Below are 25,971 nucleotides of genomic sequence, written 5' to 3'. Positions count from 1 at the left end.
CTAAATACATAGAGCCTGCTGATTTGTAATAATCATATCATAGAAGCAATGGGACAGATTGTACTCTGTTGTAGCTTTCCTCCTAGTTTATTTCATTAAGCCATTTTAATATTCTTTCCTGGGCAATCTAATCACTTTTATGTTAAATTGTCTTCTTTGTAATCCAATTGTTCTAGCAATAGCAAGTTTTTAACTGGTGTCATTAGGACAAGGAAGCAAAATCATTTCAATCTATATAAGAATATTGAGGGTTATTGAATATTAAAGAACCTGATATAAATGAGGATATTTCAAAGTAATTTTGTTACTTTGTAATGGCATTTTAAATAAACTGTTGGCTGAGAACACAATCTAATAGAAGGCAAGGCCCTCTGACTCTAATTGATTTAAATATTGTCCATCTCTTTGCACCTGTACAGATTTTGTTTATTAACCTTGCAAAGAGCAAACCTTTCCTTTAATTCTGGCTCTGTTTTCCCAGAACAACCCAAATCCATATTTATGCTGGCTTTTTTTATTCTACCTATTTCATAATCATATAATCATAATAGTAAAGTTGGGAGGGACCTTGGAGGTCATCTAGTCCAACCCCCTGCTCAGGCAGGAAACCCTATACCATTTCAGACACATTTATTTATTAAATTTATATTCCGCCCATCTTACCGATAAGGTGACTGTGAGGCGCATAGGCATTATAAAAAAGAGGCATAAAACATTAAATAGTTAAATATGGGAACAATTAAAATTAAGAAGAGATACATAAGAAAGTAAAACAAGGGGACGGATGGCAAGGGGATGAGATTTTCTTACCTCATCACCCTCCAGCAGAGGGCATTTCCCTGAGGTCTTAAGCCAACTGGCCAAACCCGGGTTTTAATGCCCTTCTGGAAGGCCAAAAGGTCGGCAACAGTTCTCATCTGCAGTGGCAGAATGTTCCATAGGATGGGGATCACAACAACAGAGACTCTTCTTCACCCTGCCAGATGGAATTCTGTAGCTGATGGGATCCACGGCAGACCCTTTCCACTGGAGCAAGTGGGACAGACTGATCCCACTGGGTTATTTTTGTTTAAATTATTTAATCTGTGTTAATCTTCCAAATCAGGCAGCACCTCAAGAGTCTGTTCCTTCTCTTTTGAATGATTTTTCATTCAAAATTCCCACCCATTTCAGCTAATCTATCAGTAAGTCTTGCCCTCTCATTTCCAGCAGATAGATTTTCAGAGGCCTGGTCTAAATTCCCTTTCTTGGCCACTAACAGTTCGCCTGCTTCCTTCAAGTCAAGGAAGAGAGGAACGGAAGCAAAAAAGTCAAAATGGAACTACTAGCTGTAATCTTCTGGAGAACTCTTGAGTTGCCAGAATATTTTTTTGCAATGGGCAGTCATAATAAATGTAATAAAACAAATAAACTCCATATCTTCTTGAAGTTGCCCACCATGCTTTACTTCTTCAATAATCACATTTTTTTCTGGTCATTTCTCTGACTTATATTTTTGAGGGATGAAAAGCCTTCCCAATTTGGTTCAGCTCCAAATGCATTTTATTGTCAGATCAATGGAAGGTGATTGGGTGTTCATACTACATCTTACTGGGCAAGTAGACAGGATATTTTTCTCAGCAGAGTTTCTTTCCCCTCTCCAATAGTGAAACAAGAAATATTATCCTCCATATTCTTCCTTTTTATGGAGCTATGGAAAGGAGTTGGCCAACTTAAGGATCTACCTTGCTGGAAAAGACACAAACCCCATTGTTTTGAATTAGTAAACCTCCAATGGTTATGTACAAAACTGTTTATTTTACATGTAGTGAAGACAGTGGGAGATTAATAACTTAGCATGCATAAGCAAAGGTTATTTTTTATATAAATACAGTATATAAAATAAAGACCATGAAGCCCTCCTAAGATTCTGAGTGGTTCCAACCATCACTGTGTAACATTCTTAGCTTGCTTGTTGTAGAATAAACAACGACATTCTCATAGCAGCTGAAGAACACCAAACCTCAGGAGGGAAAATAAGTTTCAAGTGCCATTTTCTGACCTTGTGATTCAGTCTTTGAATGATGCTTTATGTCACCATTATTGACAGAATGAAAGTGGAAGAGAAAAAAAGAGGCCTTGAAACAGAGGGGAGAGGATAGCAGTGGCATTTGTAATGACCAGGTATTTAATGTTTTATGACCCTTGGCTGTGGCTGGGAAGCTGAAAGGTTAGTGAGAAGTCTGAAGGTTACATCAGGTTATATATAACAGAGTAAAGGTAAAGGTTCCCCCGCACATGTGTGCTAGTCGTTTCCGACTCTAGGGGCCGGTGCTCATCTCTGTTTCAGAGCCGAAGAGCCAGCGCTTGTCCGAGGATGTCTCTGTGGTCATGTGGCCAGCATGACTAGACGCCAAAGGCGCACGGAACGCTGTTACCTTACCACTGGAGTGGTCCCTATTTTTCTACTTGCATTTTTACGTGCTTTCGAACTGCTAGGTTGGCAGAAGCTGGGATGAGTAACAGGCGCTCACTCTTACGTGGCACTCGGGATTTGACCCGCCAAACTGCCGACCATCTGAACGACAAGCTCAGCGTCCTAACCCACTGAGCCACCGCATCCCTATATATATCAGAAATGGCACTTTAATCTTCCCATCAGCCATTGAAAAATGATGTACCTTCGATGCCCATTGAAAGACATCAAAAGGATGTTGGAGGGCTAACCAACTGAGATGTTGAGATGGAGGATGCCCTAAGTCACAGGTAAGTTGTATCAAAGGAACCCTCTGCATTCATTTTAACAATCACCCATATAATAATCTTCAATGTGAGAGAGGTTAATTGTCCTGGGATAGATTGTGGGCCAGAATTTTGAAAAGGTTAGGGCATAGCTACTTGGGAATCAGTGCACAACTGAAAAACATCTGGACTACTGCTAAGTTTGGAGGTGCCTTCCCTGGGCTGGTGCTCTCCAAATGCACTGGACTACAACCCTATCGTTTCCAGCCAGCATGGCTAGGAATTTGGGAAGCTGAAATCCCTAGAGGGGCATCACTAAAAGGTTGTTTGGCAGCAAGGACCAGAGCCTCAAAGGGACTGGCTCTTCCTGGAATTCAAGGCAGGGAGGGGGCAGCCAGGACGGCAAGCCCTGATGTTTAAGGAATTTGAACCTGGGGCAGCTGTGGGTTGCTCCCCCCATGTCTGCTTTGGGGCTGCCTCCCACCATCATCCTTATCAGAACAGTCAGGAGAAGTGTAGGGACAGCAATGTCCAGAATGTTGCTCTTCTTCTTCCTCCTCCTCCTCCTCCTCCTCCTCCTCCTCCTCTTCCTCCTCCTCCTCTTCCTCCTCTTCTTCTTCTTCTGGCTCATTGTCTCTGAGTCCCCGCAGATGGCGACTCACATTGCTCTTTTCAGCCCCCCCTGACAGCAGCTCTCCCTCCTCTGCCCCCTTGTCCTGCTCAGCATTTCCACCCTTCTGTTTCTCAGCTTCTTGGACTGCCTGTTCTTTGGCCTTCTTGTTCCGTTTCCATTTCATGCGTCGGTTCTGAAACCAGATCTTCACCTACAGAAAGGAGGGGAAGCAGACTGGGCTCGTACCCTATTCAAGACACGGTTTCTTCCACCGTGGTTGAGTGAGTAAACCATAGTGGCTGGGATCTAATAACCTGGTGGTTTGGTATAGGCTGGCATCACATGAGTCCACCAGGAATGGGATGATATTTTATTTCATGATTTATTGGTTAAATGTATTTGTCTCCTCCCTCACTATGGGACTACTCTGGTTTGGGTACAATACTTGCATTCAAAGTGAGCATACATCAAAGCAGCATTTACCTTATGACATTACCACACATGTCTCATCAGTTCGACTTTGGTGCAGCTATTCTGTGTGCTGGATGATCCAGCTCTAGATTTGCAATCAGAATTTAATCAGGGAAAGCATTTCAAAATGAAATGAATCAAACCAAGGCTAACTGAATGCCAAGCTTTGAATGGGATTATCTCCGGGCTCATGCCTTTCCCTAAACCAGGGGTAGGCAACCTTGGCTCTTTTATGACTCGTGGACTTCAACTCCCAGAATTCCTGAGCCAGCCGTGCTAAGGGGAAAGGGAGAGGTTTCCAAGCTGAGCCATGCTGGCTCAGGAATGCTGGGAGTTGAAGTCATAAAAGAGCTAAGGTTGCCTACCCCTACCCTAAACCATGGTTGTTTTCACTTGGGTTTCTTGAACAAGGTGTTACTACTTGATTTACACTAACTAATAACTGTGGAGTCCTTGGTGCTCTTTGAGCTGGTTGGTTGACAATGATATTGCCAAGATGGATAATGAAATTTGTCCAAACAACCAAGCTCAAAAAGCAGCAAAGATTCCACAATTCAGCCCTGAGGTTTTTTTTCTCCTGTTGAACTAGCTGCAAACATGATTTAGAAAAGACAATGCCTCAGTTCCCACGTTCTGCTAGGTTGTAGGATGGTTTACTGAAATTTGTCAGCCCAGTTTTGTCAATGCTAAAACCAATTGCTAAAGTCACTGCAAGTTGTGATGCTGTGGTGGCCAGCGGTATTCTGAGATATAGGGTTTTCTGCTCTAAAGTTTGTAACTCACATGGCAGGACAATCAGACCTCCCCTTTAAGGCAGATATGAAGTTTCTCCTCTGTGTGTGTGTGTGTGTGTGTGTGTGTGTGTGTGTGTGTGTGTTCTCTATCTGACGTTTTAAATTTAAGCAACTTATTCTCCAGAGCTTAAGTCAAATACTTTGCCTTTTCTTCCTTCTGTTTAGATTCTGCTTTCCTCCAGAACTGAAATGTACCCCTGTACTCCCCTTTCCTTTTTTTAAAAAAATGCACACAGCATTTGGACCAGATTGGGGGGGGGGTCCTATCTATTTTCCTTCCTCTCCATTTTGTTTCCCCTTAGTCGTGTTCTCTTTGCTTACCTTTGTTTTATGGTGGGAGCCAGAAAGAGGGGAAAATGGGTGTGAATATTTAAAGAAATCAGCCGTGGAAAGATTGCCCAGCAAGAAAGCTAAATTCAGGCACATTTGATTCATCAGAGATTGGCAGTAATGTTTACATACCATCTGAAGATCCCAGAACCAGAAATGAGATTTCAGCTTCTGGAAGTTTGCAAAGGAGAAGGAAACAATGGAACTAGGCAAGTGAAAAAGTCTTATGTTCTTTAAAAATAAATGGCCAAAGCAATGCAGTGAGCAAAGCTTAAGCTATGGTGTGGAACAGGAGTCTTCAAACTTGGCCCTTTTATGACTTGTGGACTTCAACTCCCAGAATTCCTCAGCCAGGCACCCTGGCTGAGGAATTCTGGGAGTTGAAGTCCACAAGTCATAAAAGGGTCAAGTCTGAAGACCCTTGGTGTGGAACAAAGTACTGTGTTTCCCCAAACATTAGACCCAGCCTGATAGTAAGCCCTACCTTGATTTTGGGGGGTGGGTCTAATATAAGCCCTACTCCAAAAATAAGCCCTAGTTTTGGGGTGATGCACACCCCTAAAAATTAAGCTAGGGTGGGGGTAGGGGGGTGAAGCTGCCCCATGTGCACCTCACCCACTTACCTTACCGGTAGGACCACCACAGCCAGGCATCCCACACCCTGATACCTCTTGCACCACTACTTGACTTCTGTGGCTACTTGCTACCACTTGTGGCCAGACACAATGTGGCGCACTGTGCCGTTGCCGCTCCTCCCGGCAGGACACCATATGGTGCTTCAGGCCGCTTCTGTTGCTTGTGGCAGGAGGCCACATGGCACTTTGGGCCATTTCCGCTGTGGAAACAGCCCAAAGAGCCACGCAGTGTCCTGCTGGAAGGAGTATAAACGGCGCAATGCACCACATGGCATCTGGCTGCAAGTGGCGGCAAGCGGCCGCAGAAGACGTCAAGCAGTGGCACGACAGGTGTCGGGGTGTGGGGAGGCCTGGCTGTGGTGGTCCTAAGGTAAGACATTCTCCGAAATTAAGACCTAGTGCCTCTTTTGGAGGAAAAAAATATATAAGACCGGGTCTTAAATTTGGGGAAACATGGTAGATTGGCCTGATGAACTTGGAAGGAAAGGTTTGCATTCATATTCTTGGCTCCTTCCACAAACCGTCTCACAAACATGCCTCCTGGTGGGATTTTTATGCTGTAGCCTGTATCTGCTTATGCTGAGTGGGATGAGAGTTGTTGCTTAAAGCTGCCTTCCCCGTTGGTACCCTCTAGTCTGAAGTTAGCCATCAAAGCCCACAGTATTTTGAAAGCTGCTTTGAATAAGGCAAAGTAAAGAAGTTTTCAGTTAATCAATTTTATGTCACTTTTCTGATTCATCCTGTGCTCTTTTTGCTAAGCACGCAAAACTTGTGTAAACCAAAGTCTCTGTGATCTCAGGCCATTGTTTCTATTTAAGCACCCTCCTCACACCGTAGCTTCGCCCAATTTCAATATTAATATTTTGGTTTTCTCCACTGCTTTTTTTTTTAAAATTTTGACTGTTGAAACCAATGGCCCAGCAACCAGGAATCTCTGAAAGAACTCCGATGTCTTTTAGGGTTTTATTTTAATGAAATGGTTTGATTGTTATGAATGAAAAGCACGGTCGCCCTTCTCATTTCATACGCTGAACCAGGGTTTTTTTTGGGGGGGGGAGTTACTCAGGTGGACCACCACCTCTCACAAAGCCCTGAGGATAGTTTCAAACTTCTGGCTGGGAAGGAGCGCTCCCATCACGCCAAGGCTGCTGAGCTACCTGAGGGACAAAGCCCCTTCCCAACCCCTCAACCCCCACCTCGGAGGCACCCACACCCACCTGCGTCTCGGTGAGCATGAGCGACGTAGCCACCTCGAAGCGCTTCGGCCGGGACAGGTACTTGTTGAGCTTGAACTGGTGCTCCAACTCCAGCAGCTGCTGGCTGGTGAACGCGGTGCGGGGCCGCCGGCATTTGCCCAGCAGGTTGGACTGAGCTTGAGCTGCGGGAGAGGGTCAGAAACGACAAAGGGGGCGTGAGTCACGGCAGGCGGTGAAGCGCTGCGCCGTTAGAGGGCGCTGCATCCCCACTTCTGCGGCGGCGGCGGCAGCGAAATAACGGAGCAGTTGAGTTGGATGGAAAATACCATACCAGCTGGGAGAAAACCTATTCTGTGCAATTCGAGGTTCTTTAAGGTTGCCCTAGTCCAGGGGTAGGCAACCTCGGCTCTTTTATGACTCGTGGACTTCAACTCCCAGAATTCCTGAGTCAACTATGCTGACTCAGGAATTCTGGGAGTTGAAGTCCACGAGTCATAAAAGAGCCGAGGTTGCCTACGCCTGCCCTAGTCCTAAACGAAGTTAAGAGAGGACGTATTTTCTTCGCCCTGACCGTCCCTTTGTCGTATTTTGATTGTATCGTCCTCGGGGCAGCGGCTTCGCCTTTGTTGCTTCGCCAAGCTCGGAGCACTGAAGGCGCTGCTGGTAAACCAAGGCAAGGAGAGCTGTGGAAGCTAGCGAGGCGTCGGGCTCACACGGTGGCCTGTCTTGCCTGCCGGCTGCCTATCCCGATGCTGTGTATCCTTAACGACTTCCTCCTCTCCGTTACCCCGGCTCATACGAGTTCCGCCATCCACCCACTGGCGTCAAATTCGTGTCCCGTTTAAAAAAAAACTGGAAATGGGAAAGAGGCTTAACTCAATCCGGTAAACTTTTTTCCTACTTGGAGAAGGACACTTTCCACCACCACACGTATGAATGGAGATCTCCGTTTGTCTCCAAATCAACCCTTCGCCAAGGAGCGCCAGGGTCTGGGACCGTCCAGTGAGGCCGCGCTAGCAAAGCCACAGCCCCACACGCTCCCTGGGGAACGGACTCCCGCGGAAGGAGCACGGGACTGCCTTGTTCTCCAGCCGAGGAGGCGAAGCTGGGCTGGGTTAGAAGGGCAGCTGGAGAAAATCGGGATTCCCCGCTAGAAGGAAAGAAAAGGGGGGGGGCTTTCGTGTCTCTTCGCCGCCATTTAGGCGGTGCCTGGGCCCCTGCAGACTTGATGTCGTGGTCTCCCAAGAGAGAAGATTACAGCAAACCCTACGGATCCCTAATAGGACTTAGGATGGAGACCCTCTTTAGGTGGATCAAAAATTCCAACGGCTTCCTGCATGCCTAGATTCGAAAGAAGGAAATTGGACTCTTTTTTTTTTCTAATTGGGGTTTCGGAGATGCGGATCCAAGTTGGAAGCTGTAGGAAAGAAATCTCGAGCCCTGCATTGCCAGTGCGCCCAAAATCATTAAATCTAATTGGTCGCCCAGAATCATGGTGTAATTCAAAAGCAATTCCAAATTCCCCGCCAGCTTTCCGGGCTCCCTTCCCTTCTGACAAAAAAAATTAAAAACAAATAAATAAAGGCTAAGTGCCCCCCATCCCCATAGCAAGGGAAACAGTCAACAAAATGTAAGTGCCCCCCCACGCAAAGTGAGGGGGGGGAATCAAAGCTGCGAATTTCCCAGACCCGCCTCTTTAGGCAGTTCTCTCCGCTTGCAGCGCCCTCTCGGCCACTGCCCCGCCCGCAGCCCCCTTCCGACCTCGCCACCGCCCCGGTCCTCTCTTTGGAGAGCGAGTGAAGGCTGCAGGAGGCGCACCCGCCTCTCCCGAGCTTCGTCCTTTCTTGTCTTCCTCACGGGCAGGACATGTGGCTCTCTTCTCAGAGCCTGGCCTGAAAGGTGTGTTCCAAGGCGAGCATCCCTGCCGTCCGAGGCGAAGGGAGCTGGAGAGCTGGCGGGGAAAATCGGAGCTAGTTTTCAATTAATTCATGGGGGGGGGCGAAGACCCCTTGGGGAAAAAGACCAGAGCCAAGCCTGCCAAGGAAAGGCTCAGCTAGCAAGGCGCGGTGGGGCCGTTTCCGCTCGCTGCTTTTTTTTCCAGGGAAAGGAGCAGAGAATTCCGCGGCGCTCAAGCGACCCTCGCCGCCTTGGGGGTCCTTCATTATAAGGCCCCGAAGGGCGGTTTGAAATGAAAATGCCACTTAGTTGCCACAACCCCTCCGGAGATTCATTGGCATAATTGTGACGAGGGATCGACAAAGCTAATATATTAATTCTTGAAAATGGAGGTTTCGCCCATGGGAAGAACTGAGGTTTGAATCTTAGATTACATTTATACCAACCAGTCTAAGTTTCATTCAAATGCTTTCCGAAATTTAATTCTGGTTGTTTGGGAGAGTCTGTCACCCTTTATGGAACGTAAGCCCGTTTTTATTACTCTGCACATCCTACCTTAAAACAAGAACGGAGGGAGGGGAGCATTTTTAAAACACTGTTTATCTAAGTGGGATCGCCGATTTGGTTCAAAATAAGATTTCAGCAATCGTTGAATTCGGGCTGAAAAGAACTGGTCCTTTATTAACATCCCTGCCTCCTGCTAGCCGGCTTAAAAAAAAGACTTGCAAATCTAGATTTATACTTAGAAGAAGCATTTCTACACTTATGATATTTTAAACATTATCTTGAATGCTTCCAAGATTTCCACGGAGCTCTGAGTCAGGTGGGTAGGAAATTTGCCATCTCCTGTCATTCTTTCCCCCCCCCCCACGCCCCTCATCTCCCAAAAGGTCCCATTTATAAAATAAATCTGGGGGAAATCATCCTTACCTGCTGGGAATTTTTCAGCACAATTAAAATATGTCAATAAGGAAGCTCCTTGAGAAAACTATATTTACTATTACTTTACAGAGATATCAAGAAAAGCAAATAAGGCCTCGCTCCGACCTAGCTGTATATACAATCCAGTCCAGAGAAAAAAAATAATTGTGAAATTAATACGTGTTATCTTGGGTTGTTTTTTTTAGGGGGGAAAAAATCTGTAAATGACTGATTTAAACCTCGGCTGCCAACGTTTACTACAGAAATCCGCCTTTCCGAATCCAGCCCAAGTGCAGCTCTCCGATGTATCTCCGGTTCCACGGACTGCACACCGAAGTGAAATCGGTTGAACACCAGTGTAGTGGCTGCAAAGGTCGTATGGGTAACAATCCTCTCGGAGGTGCCTAGTCAAGAGATTAAAACCCCGATGCCAACTAAATCCCCTCTCCCCCTCCTTTGCTTCCTGCGGGGGTGGGAGAAGCAAACAAAATTCCCTCCGTCTCAGGAGGAAGAAGCCTCAGGAGGAAGAAGCCGTCTCTTTGCCCATTAGGGGGCAAATCTGCCTTTCCGCCTCGGTCAGGAGCCTCACCGAGCTGAGCGCCCAACCGTGACCGGCACTTAAGGCCATCACAACCCCCATCATTCCCGGCCGCCCCAATCCGTGCCCCTCCCAGGCTGGGGACTACATCTCCCTTCACGCCGACGAAAGGGGCAGCCGAGCCCACGTGGAAGGCAAACAATTGAAGGTAGCTCGGCGGGGGGGGGGCGAGTGAGGGGTGATTCGCACACCTCCATCTCGCCCTGCGAACGAACCGGTAGAGAGCTCTGGCGGCCGTGGGAGAGGCAGGAGAGAGGGGCGACACAGGGAGGAAAGCACCAGGTGCTCTAGGTCGCAGCTCTGGGCTGCTCAGTGGAGGAACTGATGGACGCGCGCCGGCAAAAATGTCCCTCCCGCGCGCGCACCCAACGCGCGCGCGGCATCCAGCATTCCCAAGCGAGGGCTAGCGCGCCCAAGGACTGCCTTGGCATGAAGCGCGAGCTTGGGCTCTTTTTCCCCCCTCCAGATTCTGGGAAAGCCCCCACCCTTATGCAGAAGCCAGGTATAGCCCAGGCCAGGAGGCTCCATTCTGCAGCCTTTCCCGGCTTGGGTCCCCAAATCCGTTGGGAAGACTACAATTCCCAGCAGTCTCACTCCCCCAGCCGCCCGGGGAAGCCCGCCGAGCCACTCAGCGCTGGCCAGCGCTGGCGTTCGCCAGAGTCCTCACGCCATACTCACAGTTAAAGTCGGGCATTTTGGGCAAGATCATCCCGGCGGTGGAGGCCCGCAGCCACTGGTCCAACTGGAAGGTGCCGGCGCCGAGCTTGAGGGGGTCGGCAGCCGGGTGCGAAGGCTGCACCTGGGAGTAGGAATAGGAGAGGGCAGTGTGCTGCGAGGCCAGGGCGGCCGCCGCCGCCGGGTACCCGTACATGGGGTGCCCGTAAAGGGCCGTCTGGGGGTGCAGCGCCGCGCTGCCTTGAAGCCCCAGCGCGGCGTGGGGGTGGGCGTGCGGGTGCTGATGGGGACCACCAGCGGCGCCGCCACCCGTCAGAAAGCCCGGCTTGGGCACCAAGCCGCAGTGCGCGCCAAGGATGCGGGGCGGCGATGGGCTCTCGGTTCTCAGGCACTCGGATGATGCGCTCGTGTGACCCTCGGCCGAGGAGGGCGGGCTGGAGCTGGAGCTGGAGCTGCTGCTGGAGTTGCCGGGCCCTCCGGACAGAGAGGTGACCAAGGCCAACGGAGACGTCTGAGCCGTCGAGGCTGCCGCCGGCTTCGGAGAATCCACCGCCAGCAGCGCGTCGATGCGGAAATTCTTGGACTTCTCCATCGGCCCCAGACTCACGCCGGGCGCTTCCCCGGCTCAGAAGGTGCTGGTGATCATCGCTACTCGCGTCTCGACAGCCCAGAGGGTGAAGATCCGACGGCCGCTCCCGCAGCCCTGGCGCTCCTCATACAAAGAGCGCGCCAGTTCCGCGCTTCCCAGAAGAAATCTTGGGCTGGCCGGGATACGCGACAGCAGCTCTCGATCGCCCCACGAGCCACTGAGACACCTCAGCTGCGCATTCAGCGGCCTTCAAGATTCAGGCGAGGATCCCATTGGCCTGCCGGGAGGACGGACCCGATTGGTGGCCGTAGCTGGGCTCTGGAGCAGCTCATTGGTCGCGGCTCACACCTGTCAGCGCTGGCACCGTCTGGCCCCGCCCAAGAGGAAAGGCTTCCTGCTCCATTCCCAAAGCTTGAGGGCTAGTTACTTTGGGGTGAAAACGCGAAAGGATTGGAGATTTTGTTGGACGGCAGGTTTGTGAGAGAAGACTTAAATAAAGGCTTCTATATTTAGCAAGCGCCCAACTACTTGTGAAAAAGAGAAAGTTCAGTTCAACTCTTATCTATCCCACGATAATAAAAGACTAAACTGTCAAGAGGGATCAGGGACAAATTGCTCAGCCTTTCCTACATTTTTGCAATGGTGACAACATCTCGGATCATTAAAATGGACATTAATAGATAAGAATCTGATGTGAATACACAAAGGGTGGTTTTCTAGAGGCTGCCCGGAGGCTCAGTTCAAAATTGCTCCCTTCAAGTTCCAGAACCTTGTTTGCACCAAATGGAGGAAGGGTAGATCATAGCTGATCCTACCATCCCGGGCGTGCTTTAGGATTCAACAAAGGGAAGTGTGCAAGGATCGGGGAAAGGTTTGCGTGGGTCATTTTACAAACGCACCTCTACTCCTTGTTTCCTCCAGGTGCGCGCGCGCGGGGGGGGGCAGTAGCAAGAAGAATGGGAGAGTTTTATTATGAACATATAAATGCTGGGCGAGGTGTTTGACTCGCCTCTGCTTTTGCTCTCCCCCCCCCCTTAGAGGAGCTCTATCCACTGAGCGGGGCAGGGGTCCTTTGGGCTAACGCAGGTGGTCGTGCTTTCTGGCAAGTGGCCGGGGCTTCGGCAAACCCCACCCGCGCGCTGCATTTTGAGGGCGGGCGGGCGAGGTTCATCTAGAAGGGCAGCAATTCCCGAGGCAAGCTTCCAAGGAGAAGAGGGGAAGGGGCGCGAAGGAAAAAGGAGCGCCGGGACCCACCAAGGGCCGGACTCGGGGGAGAAGTGTTTGGCTCGCTCTGCTTCTTATCCGAGGCAATCTGGCCACGCTGACTCGGGAGAAAGAGCCACCGATTCCAACGAGGCTCCGCTCACCTCCCCAAAGCTGCAACTTTTCCGGAGTTTCTCGTCCTTCTCCTTTGAAACTGCCGCCCAGCCTGAGGCACTTCGGGCCTGACCAGTTCAGTTTGCTGCCAGAAAAAATGCCCCTTTTGCCTTCCAAAGTTTGGAAGCTAAAGGCGCCGATCGATCGATCGATCGATCATTGGGCCGGGCGACGTTCCCGAGGAAAGCAGAACTCGCCTGCAAAAGTTATTTCTCCGCGAGAAGCTGCAGCGAGTTGGCTGTCTTCCTCGGCCTTTGAGGCGCCGCTTCTCGCTCCGACTGGCCCGGTAGTACGATCACGGAAGCGGCTTTTGCTTTGGAAAGGCCCGCGGTTGCGTGCGTGTGTGTGTGTGTGTGTGTGTGTGTGTGTTTCAAGGACCACAACAGCTGGGGGGTCAAAAAAAGCTGGGCGGATGGTGATCTCTCGAAAAAAGCAGCCCTAAGGCGGAAGGACGAAGGGAGGGGGATTGGCAAGGTCATTTTGGGCTGAGGTCCTTCCCACACGATCCGTGAGAGTCAAGCGGGCTGACCTCTGAGTGACTCACCTCCCTCATCCGAATCCTCGGGAAATCAAGAGCAATTGAGCCGTGTGACAATATGCAACGTTTGCGCCCGTTGTAGGATTCCAGACAGTGCAAAGAGGATGTATGAGTACTATGCGGACACTGTGTGTGACTCGCAGACACAGTCCAGAAAACGAAGCAATGAATGGCAGGGACCAGGCCGTGTTCAGCGGCCATAGAAGTTTATGCAGCCGCGGTTGCTATACTTCCTTAGTTGCAGTCTGTGACCCGAAGATCACTGCGGACCCCGCTTTCTAGGTTCCGATTCGGACGACTCAGTGGGAAGATCTGAGCTTTAGCGGCTCAGAGTCGGCCACTTCGAGACCGCCCTGGAAGACCTTTCCCCTTTTCCGCTAAGACCCCACACCCGCCTGAAAGCGGAGGAGCAGATAAAGGGCAGATCATCGCGGAGAAAATCTCTCAGTGTGGTCGCTAAGAGAGAACAACAATTTGGCGGCACATGATCAAATCACTCTGTAATTTTTTTAGAGATCAGCTTTGCCACGAATCCCCGCCATTATGTTCTGTGCATTTGAAAGAGCCTTATTAAACTCCATATGCCTTGTCTTCCACGAACTTGGTGCCCCTCAGTTGCACGGGATATACACTCCCACAGGCCTTGATCCTTTGCCCAGGGATTGCGTAAACCACGCATGGAGGTCACCAAACCTACGATAATGGTGAGCGGATTAATTCTTTCAATTCATTTTTCCCCCTAACTGGCAGGCCACACCTCCAACTTATGTATCCCTTGATCCTTGACAGCATGACATTTCAATGAGTTCCTGGTTGTGGATTGTGGGAAGAATAGTCCAACCAACAGTAAAGGGGGAGAACTGCCAATGATACCGCCCAACAGGAAACTTGACAACCTAATTAAAATCAGTTGTCCTTGTTTCATCACTTGAGAAAATGGTAAAGAGGTGTTAGGCTGGGCTTTAGAAACCCAGTCTGGGAGAAGCGTCTTGGTGAGTGTTTCTCAACCTTAGCATCTTTAAGGAGTGTTGGCTGGGGAATTCTGGGAGCTGAAGTTCACATTCTTAAAGTTGCTAAGATTGGGAAACACTCTCCTAGGTTAACCCAACCTATCTTACAGTGCTACTGTTTCTAGGGTGATAGGACGAGGGGAAATCCAGTGTGAATTGCACAGCTGAGGTCCTAAACCTAGATGGAAAAAGAAGGATTGTAAAAATTACGGAGGAAACTGGGAGGAAAGGAGGTGAACATACTGAGGCATATTAACTCAAAACTGAAACTGTATGCAGTGAAGACAATGCAACCTCTTTCCGTTGTTGATGGTGCTATCTGGAAACAATTCTTTTCCAGCGATTGACATTTTAGGTTCCAAGCAAGGAAGTTCTCTCTGCAATGTCCATACATGGCAGATAGTTGAAAATAATTTGGATTCTTGGGGTTGTATCTTACGGACTGGTCCTTTCATGGGAGAGAAAGTCTTGGTGGCCTGACAGTTCCTCTTCTGAAGAGGGTCAAGGGCTATCCCACCATGCTCAAGTGCTTCAATGGCTGGAACATGCCACTGGAGAATTCTGGGAGTTGAAGTCCACACATCTCCAACTGGACAAGGTTGAGGAAAACTGGTCCAGCAAATAGGCCTGGGTCATATTTGAATGGGAGACCCCCAGCAAGCTAGGTGATCCCAAAATGTTGGGAAGCTGAGAAGGCTACATGTGGATGTATTCATAAAGTCAACACAGGTCAAGCCTGATTTTATCCTATATTTTAATGCCACGTGGAGGAACAGCAATTCCTTTCTGAGTCTCATTGTATTCATCTTTAAACCTCCATATGGATGGATTGCCAGTTGACTGATTCCCAGGAATCCAGTAATTAATTACTACTGTTAGCACAACAGAGTACTGCTTAGGAAAAAAAATTGAAATTACTAAGAACCATAGAAAATAGTGGCATGATACATATATATCCTCTTTTTATTGGCTGGAATCATATAATGAGCATGAACAATACTGTAAATGCTTCAATGCACATTGATTCATATTTCAGATCTGAAAACATGTAACATTGCCATTAAATAAACGTAGTATAATAAATAACTCAAAATCCAAGGAACCATGTGGGACTGGCCCACTTTGTGACCCAGGGTTAAGAATAACCACCTCAGGGGGTTCGTATGAGCATTCAGTGGAGTCCAGCTCCATCCTATCGAGCCACCAGATGTGAGGAGCAGAGATCAGCTGGGGCACAAGGAGGCAGCAAAGAGCTAAAGCGTCCTCTAGCCTTGCTGCCCTCTAGCTGTCATCTGAGGTTTTGCAGCACAGATATAGGAACCCTAGTGCAAGGAGGGTGAGCAAGAATGTCCTCAGTGGCCCATCGAAGTGGCCAATAGACTAAGAACAGGCAGGGGTGCAAATTTGAGTAGCTGCCCCTGGATGGGAAGCGCGCATTTTCAAATGCAAATCTGCGCCTCTTTCCGCATCAGCCGGTCTTCTTTCAACGGGCGCGGGGAGGGGAGGGCCCTCCAGTGTTCCAGATGTGGTCGATCAACAACTCCCAGAGCTCGGCACGGTCCCTCCGAGGGATGCTGGGAGTCGTAGTACGGCAATCCGCGGAAGGCCTCCCGATTCGCTTCCCCATTTTTCTGGCAGAGGCGCAGCCATTTTACCCCGGGGCGCCAGGCAAGGGAGCCGCCGGGAGGGTGGCTGAATCGTCGTCGGCAGAGCCGTTTCCGGGGCCGGGATGACAACGGAGGCGTGTGGATCGTTCCAGGCAGGCGAAACAAGGAGGGAGGGCAGTGGGACGGGCAGGCCGGTGGGCAGCTTTACAGAACTGGGTGCTTCGCTTCTTTCTGGAGAAAATAAGTCAGGCGCTGACAGAGCTTGCCCGCTTTTGCGTCTTTCGCCGTTCCCACCACCCGCTAAAGCGGAGTCTTGGCTCCGGTGTTTAGCGGAGATAGGCCACGCAGTGGGTTGCCTTACTCGCTGGACTCTCTTGCTCGGTCTCCTCAAAGCTCACTTAGTCCTGTTGCCAACTCCGCGGTGGGTCTTTTCCGCAGCCGGCCCGCTGGGCACCACGGGGCAACTGTCTTCCGCTCGCCTCAACCGCCTGGAGTTTCTCTTATCCCAACGGCCGGGATCTGCCCAGCGCGTAGTTCGCTGTATGGGTGGGGGCCGTGGGAAGCGGCTTGTTACAACCCCTTTTCCTCCCCGGCTCCGAAGGTTGGAGACGCGGCCGATCGGGAGGGGGGGGAGGGAGGGGAAAGGTGTTAAATCGAAAACCACAAAACGCGTTGCAGCAGCTCTAATTTTGCTGGCATCGAAAGTTGAAAAGAAAAGAAAAAAAGTTCCGTAGAATTTGAGGCTCCTAAACCTTATCGATATTTTAGTTGTCCTTTTTAACAGCACCTTATTTACTCTCTTCGGCCGCTTTTACTAGCGGAATCTCTCCGTGAACGTAGTGAGGGAAATCCCTGGGTCCGTTCGGCAGCGTTGCTATTGAAGTCTGGAGCTGTCATCTGTAACCCCTGAATTTTGGATTAAACTATTCCTTCTTGTCCCGGCAACATTTAGTTCAATGTTTCGCGAGGTGTTCTTAATCCGTGCTTTCCCTCCACCCAGGAAGGGACGTTAATCCGCATGTTAGATGGGGTGAGTTTTGTAACTGTTGTTGTTTACCCATAGATACAAATAATACAAATGGAGAAGCGGAGATTCAGCAGGTACCTTATTTTAAACTTTTCGTTGATTCCTCAGGAGACTGAGAGGCGTTCGTTGTTCAGCCTTCCTGCAGCAGCTAAAGAACTTCAGGTAACAAAGTTTATCCTGCAAAAGGCGGAACTGTTGACACTTGGCTTCTCGGGAGACAAATTCTTCTGATTGACGTTGAACTTCGGGGTGCTTCGCATAGGATAGTTATACAGGAGGATCAGAAATGTGCTTGCTGGTTCAGATGATACCTACATGCATTCCAGGCCAACAAGGTTGATTTTACAGAATTATCTACGAGTTAAGAACAGGGAGTTCAAGTCCCACCTTCGCCATGAAAGCCCGCTGGGTGACATGGAGCCAGCCATTCTCTCTCAGCCCAACTCACCACCCAGGATTCTTACTGTGGGGAAAATAGGAGGAAGAAGATGTGTTACATTGGTACACAGGATATGTTCGCCGCCTTGAATTATTTGTAAAAGCAATAAAGGTGGGATACAAAATAAATAAAACAAAATACCAAACGTGTTATCACATTATGCCTACCTCTGCAAAACGCCCCCCCCCCGCGCAGCAAATCATGCAAATAAATAAGCATGAGATAGTGGAAAACGGGTAATAATTGCATTTAAAACAGGAGGTCTCCTATGATTCCTTCCTCCGTTCTCCTCCCCAATATATTGTGCCGGACTTGCACTACAATTTCTGGAGGGTGCCAGATCCAGAAAGGTTATTTAAGAGCTTTATTGTTTTAACCTCAGTTGTCAGACTCTAGCCACATACATTCACCATGGCATATATTCTGAATATCATACATTTATGATTGTCAACATTTGTACGCGTGTCTATGTTGCACTGGAGTCTTGATAGCTGTGGAAATAAGATGCGCTCTATAACAGGGGCATGACAAGTACGAATAATGATAGATAGATAGACAGACAGACAGACAGACAGACAGACAGACAGATAGATAGATAGATAGATAGATAGATAGATAGATAAACTTTATTGTCATTTTTTTACTCTGGACACATGGCACACATTAAAAAGGAAATTTAGTTGCTTGCTCTCAAAGTGTACACGTACATAACACACATTTAAACATACTATATGCAACATATGTATAGGCCTACACTCTTACATATAAGTAACAAATAAATATTAATGGGCTTTCTAGTATTGGACCATTTAATACCATAGAAAAGTACATAAAAAAGATGAGTAATTCAGTTTTTCTCTCTTCGTGCTCTCTGTCCATACTGTGCGACCGAGCTCCACAGATGGAAGTTACCGTCAGGGTCTTTAGAATCGAGCTGCAAACTTTAAAGTCTCCCTGTAGTTTAATTGGGCCGTGGAGGCGCCGTGGATCGCGTAATGAAGGTTCAATTGCCACCCTCTGCTTGTTATTCCTCACCTTAGCAATAGTCTCCAGTCTCCTTGTAAATTTATCTGCCACTTTAGCTAGCTGAGCAGAGAGATGCCCGTTTTAAACCTCGTGAGCCTTTCGGGAGAGAAAGAGACGAGGCGATTTCTTTAACAAGCTCTCCGTCTGCAACGGGGCGCTCTCAGCCTCCAGACCTCCTCGCGAGGAAACCTACCTAGAACTACACCGCGCAAAAAGTGGAGGACATTAAACATCAACCGTCTTGCTTTCCAGAGGGAAAATCTCTTTGGCGGCGTTAAATGGAGCCAGTTCACCGCCTCCAATCCCTTCTGGGTCTTTTTCCTTCTCTTATTCTAAAAAAAAAAATATTCTCCTGGTGACGAGATGGAAGAGAAGAAGACAGGGATTAATTAGTGTCCCTTAGCTAATTCCCAAGAGCGCCGGAAATTAAACGGCCAGATGCCAAGACCGATGGGGGAAGTCCGTAGGAGGCCCAGCCCAGAATACAGCGGAGCCCCGGATCGCCTGGAGCGATGCCTGCAACAAGCAGATTCCCCTCTTACAGCGCCCATTATATTTCAGTGTGTGAACTAGATCCCTCCCCCCCCCGCTCATCTGGCCGCACTGTGCTCTTTCCTACAACGCCTCCCCACCCAGAGGTTTCTTGGCGCCCTGGATTCCCGCACGAGCGCTTCAGCAACCGATCGGTCTGGCTTGCTTCAGGATTCTGCCGCTGTGCTTTGTAGTTATGGCAACCACCAGTTGGCGTTCAGGAATATTGCAGGCCCTCAATAAAACATTGTAGATCTTGTGAAGAAAACTAACCACGAAGCAAACGTGGCTTGTTCGTGTTGTTTGTTTGCCTGTTATTTAAACACAGTCTCTATAGCTGTTCTCATTTTCTGACCTCCCACCCCCCCCACCTTTAATTTCATTAAAACGGGGCATGGATATTTCTATTAAACCTAAAATGAAATATGAAGCCATTTAGACTTCTCCTGCACGAATCATCCAGATTTATGACTTTTATTCATCACATCAAGAGCTGCAGGGGAAAAAAAACTCAGAGTTTTCTTAGCTCAGGAAGGAAATAAAAAAACCCAGCCCTGGTCATTTCCAGAAAGCTGTTAATTTTTCCGGGGTGGTAATTAGTTTCACAATTAAGTAAAATACAAATCAATTTGACAAATTGGGTTACTTTGGATATTAATTAGCCGGCTTAAATTTATTCATTATGAAAAGGCAATTTAAGAGGACGTTGGTGTTTTCTTTGTTGCAATAAATTAGGCGTAGGACATGGGGCGCTAAATGTAATCATGCAGCCCGAAAGAAAAGTAGGCAGGGGTGGATCTGCGGCTGTCTGTCAACTTCACTTTGCAATTGACAAATAAGGGTGCATCTCTCAGGAGTTCGGGGCGCAGCCGGGGAGAAGTTCCGGGTTTCGTAGTCGGGGAGTGGAGCTTGGGAAAAACTCCTGAACGCGGGCCTAGAAAGAGATTCCTCTTCTCTGCAGAACAGTGATTGCTGGCTTCAAAAATAAATTCAAGATATAAGCGTGATGACAAAATAGAAGATCTTAAAGGGGTTAGAGTTCTCCCGCCAAAGGACCTCTCCCTGATTTAATACGTAGATGAAACTTATCCTCTGCCTGTTAGTTTGAGATCTTTATAAACGTCCCTCTATTACATTTTTAAAAAATGATTCTCTGCTCGTTTGGTTGTATTCTTTGGGTTTCTTATTTTCAATTAATTAGTCCTATCTGCGCTGCCATATTTTAAGCATTTACAGGCTTAAAATATATGTGTCAGCACGTGATTTGATTTTCGACACAGCTACCTAAATCGCGTCTGAAGAAGTTTCAGAGGCTCGGTTGGAGACATCGAAATATTGGGAAGAGGACACCTCTGTCGCGCAATCGCTTTTTAGCAGAAGAAATGCCAAATAACGAAACGTTTTCGGTGCACCAATTCGCATAAGGAATAAACTGTTCTTCATTCGCTGCCCATCATATAGAGGAAAGCCAGTATTTGAGTACAGGAGAATTTCTGCTTCACGAAAAATGGTTTAAACACAGAATGAAATCTGGACATGCCATTTTAAACACTATCACTGAAAAAGACTCTAAAGGCAAATTTATGGAGGATTTTTATTGGGTTAGCATACACTATAGAACAAACACCTGCTTCTTAGATGTTCAGCTGCATTTCTTTCTCATGTATCAATGAGAAAAAATAAAACTTGTGAAGGCAACTCTTGAAGAATTCCTCCTCTACTCTAAGAGTTGGGTGGTTGCAGGACTCACCGTCAAACTGGCAATAGTGTGTAAGCCATTTGATGTTCACCACATATACGAGTATTGGCTGCAAACGTTTGTGTTTCTGTAAAAGTATTTCAGTATCTTTTTTAATATCTACCTATGTGACGTCCTGGTTAAGACTGGAGACCATCAGGTGAATAATTTATATGCTGCCTGACTGCATCAGCTGCAGTGAGTGATTTGGGGCCAATTTCTCTCTTTCCCTAGCCCTGTCCCTCCCTCCCTCTCCCTCCCTTTGATCTCCTCGAGGTAGGGTGTCCTGGAGACATGGTAAAAAAAAAAATTAAGATGTTGATTGTTGATCAACGCTTAATCTGTTATTGTTGCTTTTTAAAGTACATTGTGACACTTCATTGCACCACCATCTTGGCTTTTCAGATATTCCTGTCTAGAGAAAAGGTAAAAATCTAAATCTAAGGAAGAAATATTTATTATTAAAGTAGCAATATTTCCCTTTAAAAAAAAGTGGCTGACAATCGTTATCTTGAAAAGCTGAACCTAGAAGCCAAGAAAATTTGAAATTAGAAAAAAAATAATAGAAAAACTGTTCTTGTCCCTGATTAGGGAATCATGAAATTGAAAGCAGAATTATCTGAAGATGCTAAAGGATGTGTAGCGTATTTTGACTCTGACCTTGAAGAAAACACTCTCCTGAAAGTGTTCAAGAATGCTTACCTTGCTTGAGTAAAGCCAGCTAGCAGTGAAATTGCTTGCATTACACACACACACACACACACAGACACACACACACACACACATGATGGCAGGGTGAGTGAAAGAATGAACCCGTCAACCTGCCAGTTTTGGGTCAGCTTTTGTTGTGTCATTTTAGTAAAAAAAAAAAGTCATTCCTGATACAAGGAAAAGGGTTAATATTTTTTAAGTCAACATTCTTTGTGTTGTCATTTCCTTTTTTCCTCTATTTTGGTGTTTTTCTATTTTTTGCTGTGTGTTTTAAGATCTACCCTTGTTGGTCATCCCTTGGAACAGAAAGAACATCAGAATATTGCAATTGCTCTGCTGGATGAGGCCAAAGGCCCACATACTTTAGTCAGCCATTCAGAGGGACAGAAAATCTGGAAAAGGACGGTATTTAAATGTTGCTGCCTCTGATCAAGAATGAGATAAACAGTGATTCAGACTAATTGCTCTTGGCCACCTGCCATATATTTGTCTTTAAAAAACAATGTAAAAATCCACCACTGAATAAATATTCCACAACTGATAAAGTGCCTTTTTGAACACAGCAAAATCCAGTAAAATTGGAAGACTAGCAAGATAAAAGCAGATTTAAAAGTCACTGACTGTCAAGATAATTTTGTGATTTGGAAATTTGACACTGGATAAGTATGCCTTTCCAAGACAGTCAGTCATACATGTATTCTAATCTTTAAGATTGGAAAAGTTAGTAAACCATCATTTATCTTATTAAGGTGGCTGGGAAGGGGATTACAGTTCTCAGTACATTCATGATTTTATAGGTTGCCATGATTTGAGAAGATTTCGAACATTACAGAATCTGATACAACTACGCACAGGATTTAATTCACACATAATTTCAATTTGAATAAAGTATATTATTATTATTAAATAAATTGTATTATAAATTATAATAAAAGTATGAGCCTTGGTGGAGCAGTGGGCTAATGCCTCCTTAAGTAACACCAGCTGCCTGCCATTAGTGCAGGTTCAAGTCCCACCAGGCTCAAGGTTGACTCAGCCTTCCATCCTTCCGAGGTAGGTAAAATGAGGACCCAGATTGTTGGGGGCAATAAGCTGACTTTGTAAATAATGCCGCTTTGGGGGGGGGGGCGAAAGCCCTAATAAAACAGGCATATACGTAGAATGAAGGCTATTGCTAAGCACATTGGTTTGTGCTTAAATTGTAAGCTGCCCTGAGTCTTCGGAGAAGGGCGGGATATAAATGGGATTAAAATAAAAAAATAAAATAAATAAAAATAAATAAAAATTATTACATATATATTTGATATAATTGGAGCTAGTTTAGTTTAGTGGTTAAGGCACCAGGTTAGAAACCAGGAGTCTGTAAGTTTTAGTACTGCCTGAGGCATGGATGAATGAACCTTTATTATCAAAGTGCAACATGTATACATGGCTTAGGCCCGGGATATTTGCAAGACCGTCTGCTACCGGGGACGACTTCCCATCGCCCAGTGCGCTCACACAGAGAGGGCCTCCTCAGGGTGCCGTCAGCCAGACAATGTCGGCTGGCGACCCCCAGGGGGAGGGCCTTCTCTGTGGGAGCGGCAGCCCTGTGGAACCAACTCCCCCTTGAGCTTCGGATGGCCCCGGTCCTCCGGTCCTTTCGCCGCGACCTCAAAACTTTTCTCTTCCATCAGGCTGACCTGGACTGATGATGGGTTTTTAAATATGTTTTAATTTTTAATTGTAGTTAATTTATTTTGGGGCTGTTATTTAATTCGTTTTTTTTTTAATTTTTGTATTGTTGTTTTTATTGTTGTAAGCCGCCCTGAATCCCTCGGGAGATAGGGCGGCATATAAGTCCCAAAAATAAATAAATAAATAAATACAGTGAGATTGGCTGAGCCTCCCTTCTTGCCCAGCTGGGAGACTTTGGGCCAATCACCAGGAGACAGTGACTTCTAGTCCCACCTGAGGCAGATAGATGCCTTTGGTCCATTCCCTTTCTCAGCCCAACCCATTTCATAGGATGGCGGTTGGGACACAGGAAGAAGAAAGGATATTAGATATGTTCAGTACCTTGAGTTATTTATAAAATAATAAAAGTGGTAAATTAACCAACCAACCAACCAACAACACTAGTAAATGGAACAATTAATTGCTCCTTTACAACCATAATACGAGTTTGGAGTATCTCCAATCTAACATAAGCTTTATTGGATAAGAAATCTGACATATAGGACTGAAGCAGACTATCTGTATGGTGGCTGATGGAGAGGGGGAAAAAATAGACCCAATGGCAGAAGAATCGGGGTAACACACACATCTGTAATATTATATATATTTTTATAGATGGCTGTGTTTGCGTGTGTGTGTGTGTGTGTGTGTGTGTTGTGTCCATTCATATCCATAATTGTGTATGATACTTAACTATGATGCAATCATATAAAACCTTTATTGGGAAATATATCTATTGTTCTGTTAAAGGTAGAAGAAATAAAATCAAATTTGACTGGAAATTAAATTTCCACCCATATTTATAGTGTATCTTGACAGCGTTGCCTATATCTCCTGTCAATCCCCAACATGTTTTGCTTGATTTAAAAAGCACTCAGGTTTCCCTGTAGCTTAGATATACATTTTTACGGAGAGGAATGGGCCATGCCATAGCAATTGGTGTTGATCTAGAAACCAGGAGACTGTGAGTTCTAGTCCCAAATTAGGAATGAAAACTGGCTGAGTGACATTCATTACTCAGTCATCATCAGCCAGTCATCAAGAAAATGTGACTTATACTCTCACCTTAGATATGAAACCCAGCTGGGTGATTTTGAATAGATTACCAGGAGATTGTATGTTTTATCCCCACCTTAGGCATGAAAGCCAGCTGGGTGACTTTGGACCAGTAACTCTCAGCCCAAACCGCCCACCTCACAAGGTGGTTATTGTAAGGAAAATAGGAGAAGTAAGTTGTATGAGGAATGGTCATTGCCTTGACTTACTCATAAAGTAATAAAGGCAGGATAAAAATTGATTGATTGATTGATTGAATGAATGAATGAATGAATGAATGAATGAATGAATGAATGAATGAATGAGCAAGGCTATGGTTTGAGCAATGACATGATCTTTTCTTGCTTCAGAGGTGACCAAGAACCAAAGAAGAAAAAAATTATTTTTTTAGTTTTGCAGCTTAGATATTAGACTTCTATTGAAGGTTGACACCAAGTAGGTAGAAAACATTTAATAGCTGTAGCATCAGATGACCAGTTAATACCATTACAGCTACCACACAATAAGTCTCAAGATCATAGGATGGGAAGTACATCAATAAACTTTTGAAAATATATGCAGTGAATGTATTACATTATCTTGATAGTCTTTGGGAAAGATGAAGAATCAACCTTGAGAAGAATCAGTGAGGGTAAGTAAACTTGTCTATAAATCTCCAGTAGTTTAAATATGGAGCTGTTTTCTTGATTAATGTATTTAGCATCAGCTTTTGCATAGATCTTTCCCAAAGGTATCAGGATAATATAACTATGATAAAACAATGAGTTTTATAAGAATAAATCCAGATATGTTTATATAATATCTGAACAAGTATAATAAATCCAGATGTTTATCAAATGGCATGCCTACAAACACATTATTCAGATGGCATTTTATTAATGGAATGAGAGTTACAGCTGCCCTGGTTTGTTTTGTTCATGTGATGAATCCCAAAGAAATGTGGAATATCTGGTTAGGGTTAGTTCTTGATTCCAGTTCTAAATTCTAAGCAGAGATGCTGTTCTGACAATATAGATGGCTGGGATTTCACATTGGTGAAAGGCAATTTTAGAAGGTGCCCACTGCAGAATGAAGTAAAGTTTGTCCGACAAGACAGGTTCTTGACAAATCCACAGTGCTGCTGACTTTTGTTGTGTTGAGTGATGATCAACTTCTTTGTGATTTGCTCTAAAACTTTCCCTAGCAGCGACATTCTCCAGATCCTCTCTTTCTGAATACAGGATAAAATTTGACTTCTTCCAATCATCATGCACATCTCCATTTATATGAATTTTGAAAGATAACAATTAAAGCTGGAACCAGAATATCAGCAAGTTCTCCTAGTACCCAAGATGCAATTCACCTGGATATTTTAGTTAATTCAGAGTAAATGGGACTTCCTTTACCCAGTATGAGAGCTTCTTTTGAGTCTATAGAGAAAGAGGAAAATACATATTTTTCAGAACTTTAAAATTAATAGCAGGTTGCTTGGCCATGCAGGGCAACATTTAGATATACAACAGAATGGCATCCTTGGTAGTCTCCGAGCTTGATTGTTTCTTGAAAATGTTTCCAGGTAACATCATTTGTGCTAGTTGGGTAATGAAATATCTGCAAGAAAACACAACCAAGAGAGCAAGAAAGACCCCCCAGTTCAGCCCTGAGCTACAAATATTGCCTTCTATTGGCACAACAGAGTGGCAGAAGTCACAATCGGGTCTTGGTTCTCCTTGCATATTTGCACAGTTTGCCATGGTGTTCATTCAGAGAAAGCTTC

The 25,971-nt window shown here is 46.3% G+C and overlaps 1 protein-coding gene across 1 annotated transcript; it reads right to left on the bottom strand.

The window, feature by feature from the left end:
- Positions 1–3,137: 3,137 nt before the first annotated feature.
- On the bottom strand, positions 3,138–11,442 carry MNX1 (motor neuron and pancreas homeobox 1; the record flags this gene model as incomplete). Its single annotated transcript, XM_083379048.1, has 3 exons — positions 3,138–3,545; positions 6,782–6,942; positions 10,854–11,442. The coding sequence occupies 3 exons, from the start codon at positions 11,440–11,442 to the stop codon at positions 3,138–3,140; spliced, it is 1,158 nt and encodes a 385-aa protein (XP_083235174.1).
- Positions 11,443–25,971: the final 14,529 nt, after the last annotated feature.

The sequence above is a fragment of the Vipera ursinii genome, assembly GCF_947247035.1.
Source record: "Vipera ursinii genome assembly, chromosome: Z".
Lineage (NCBI taxonomy): Eukaryota > Metazoa > Chordata > Lepidosauria > Squamata > Viperidae > Vipera > Vipera ursinii.
The sequence above is the reverse complement of the archived record's forward strand: the minus strand, read 5'-3'. Positions and strand labels throughout refer to the sequence as shown.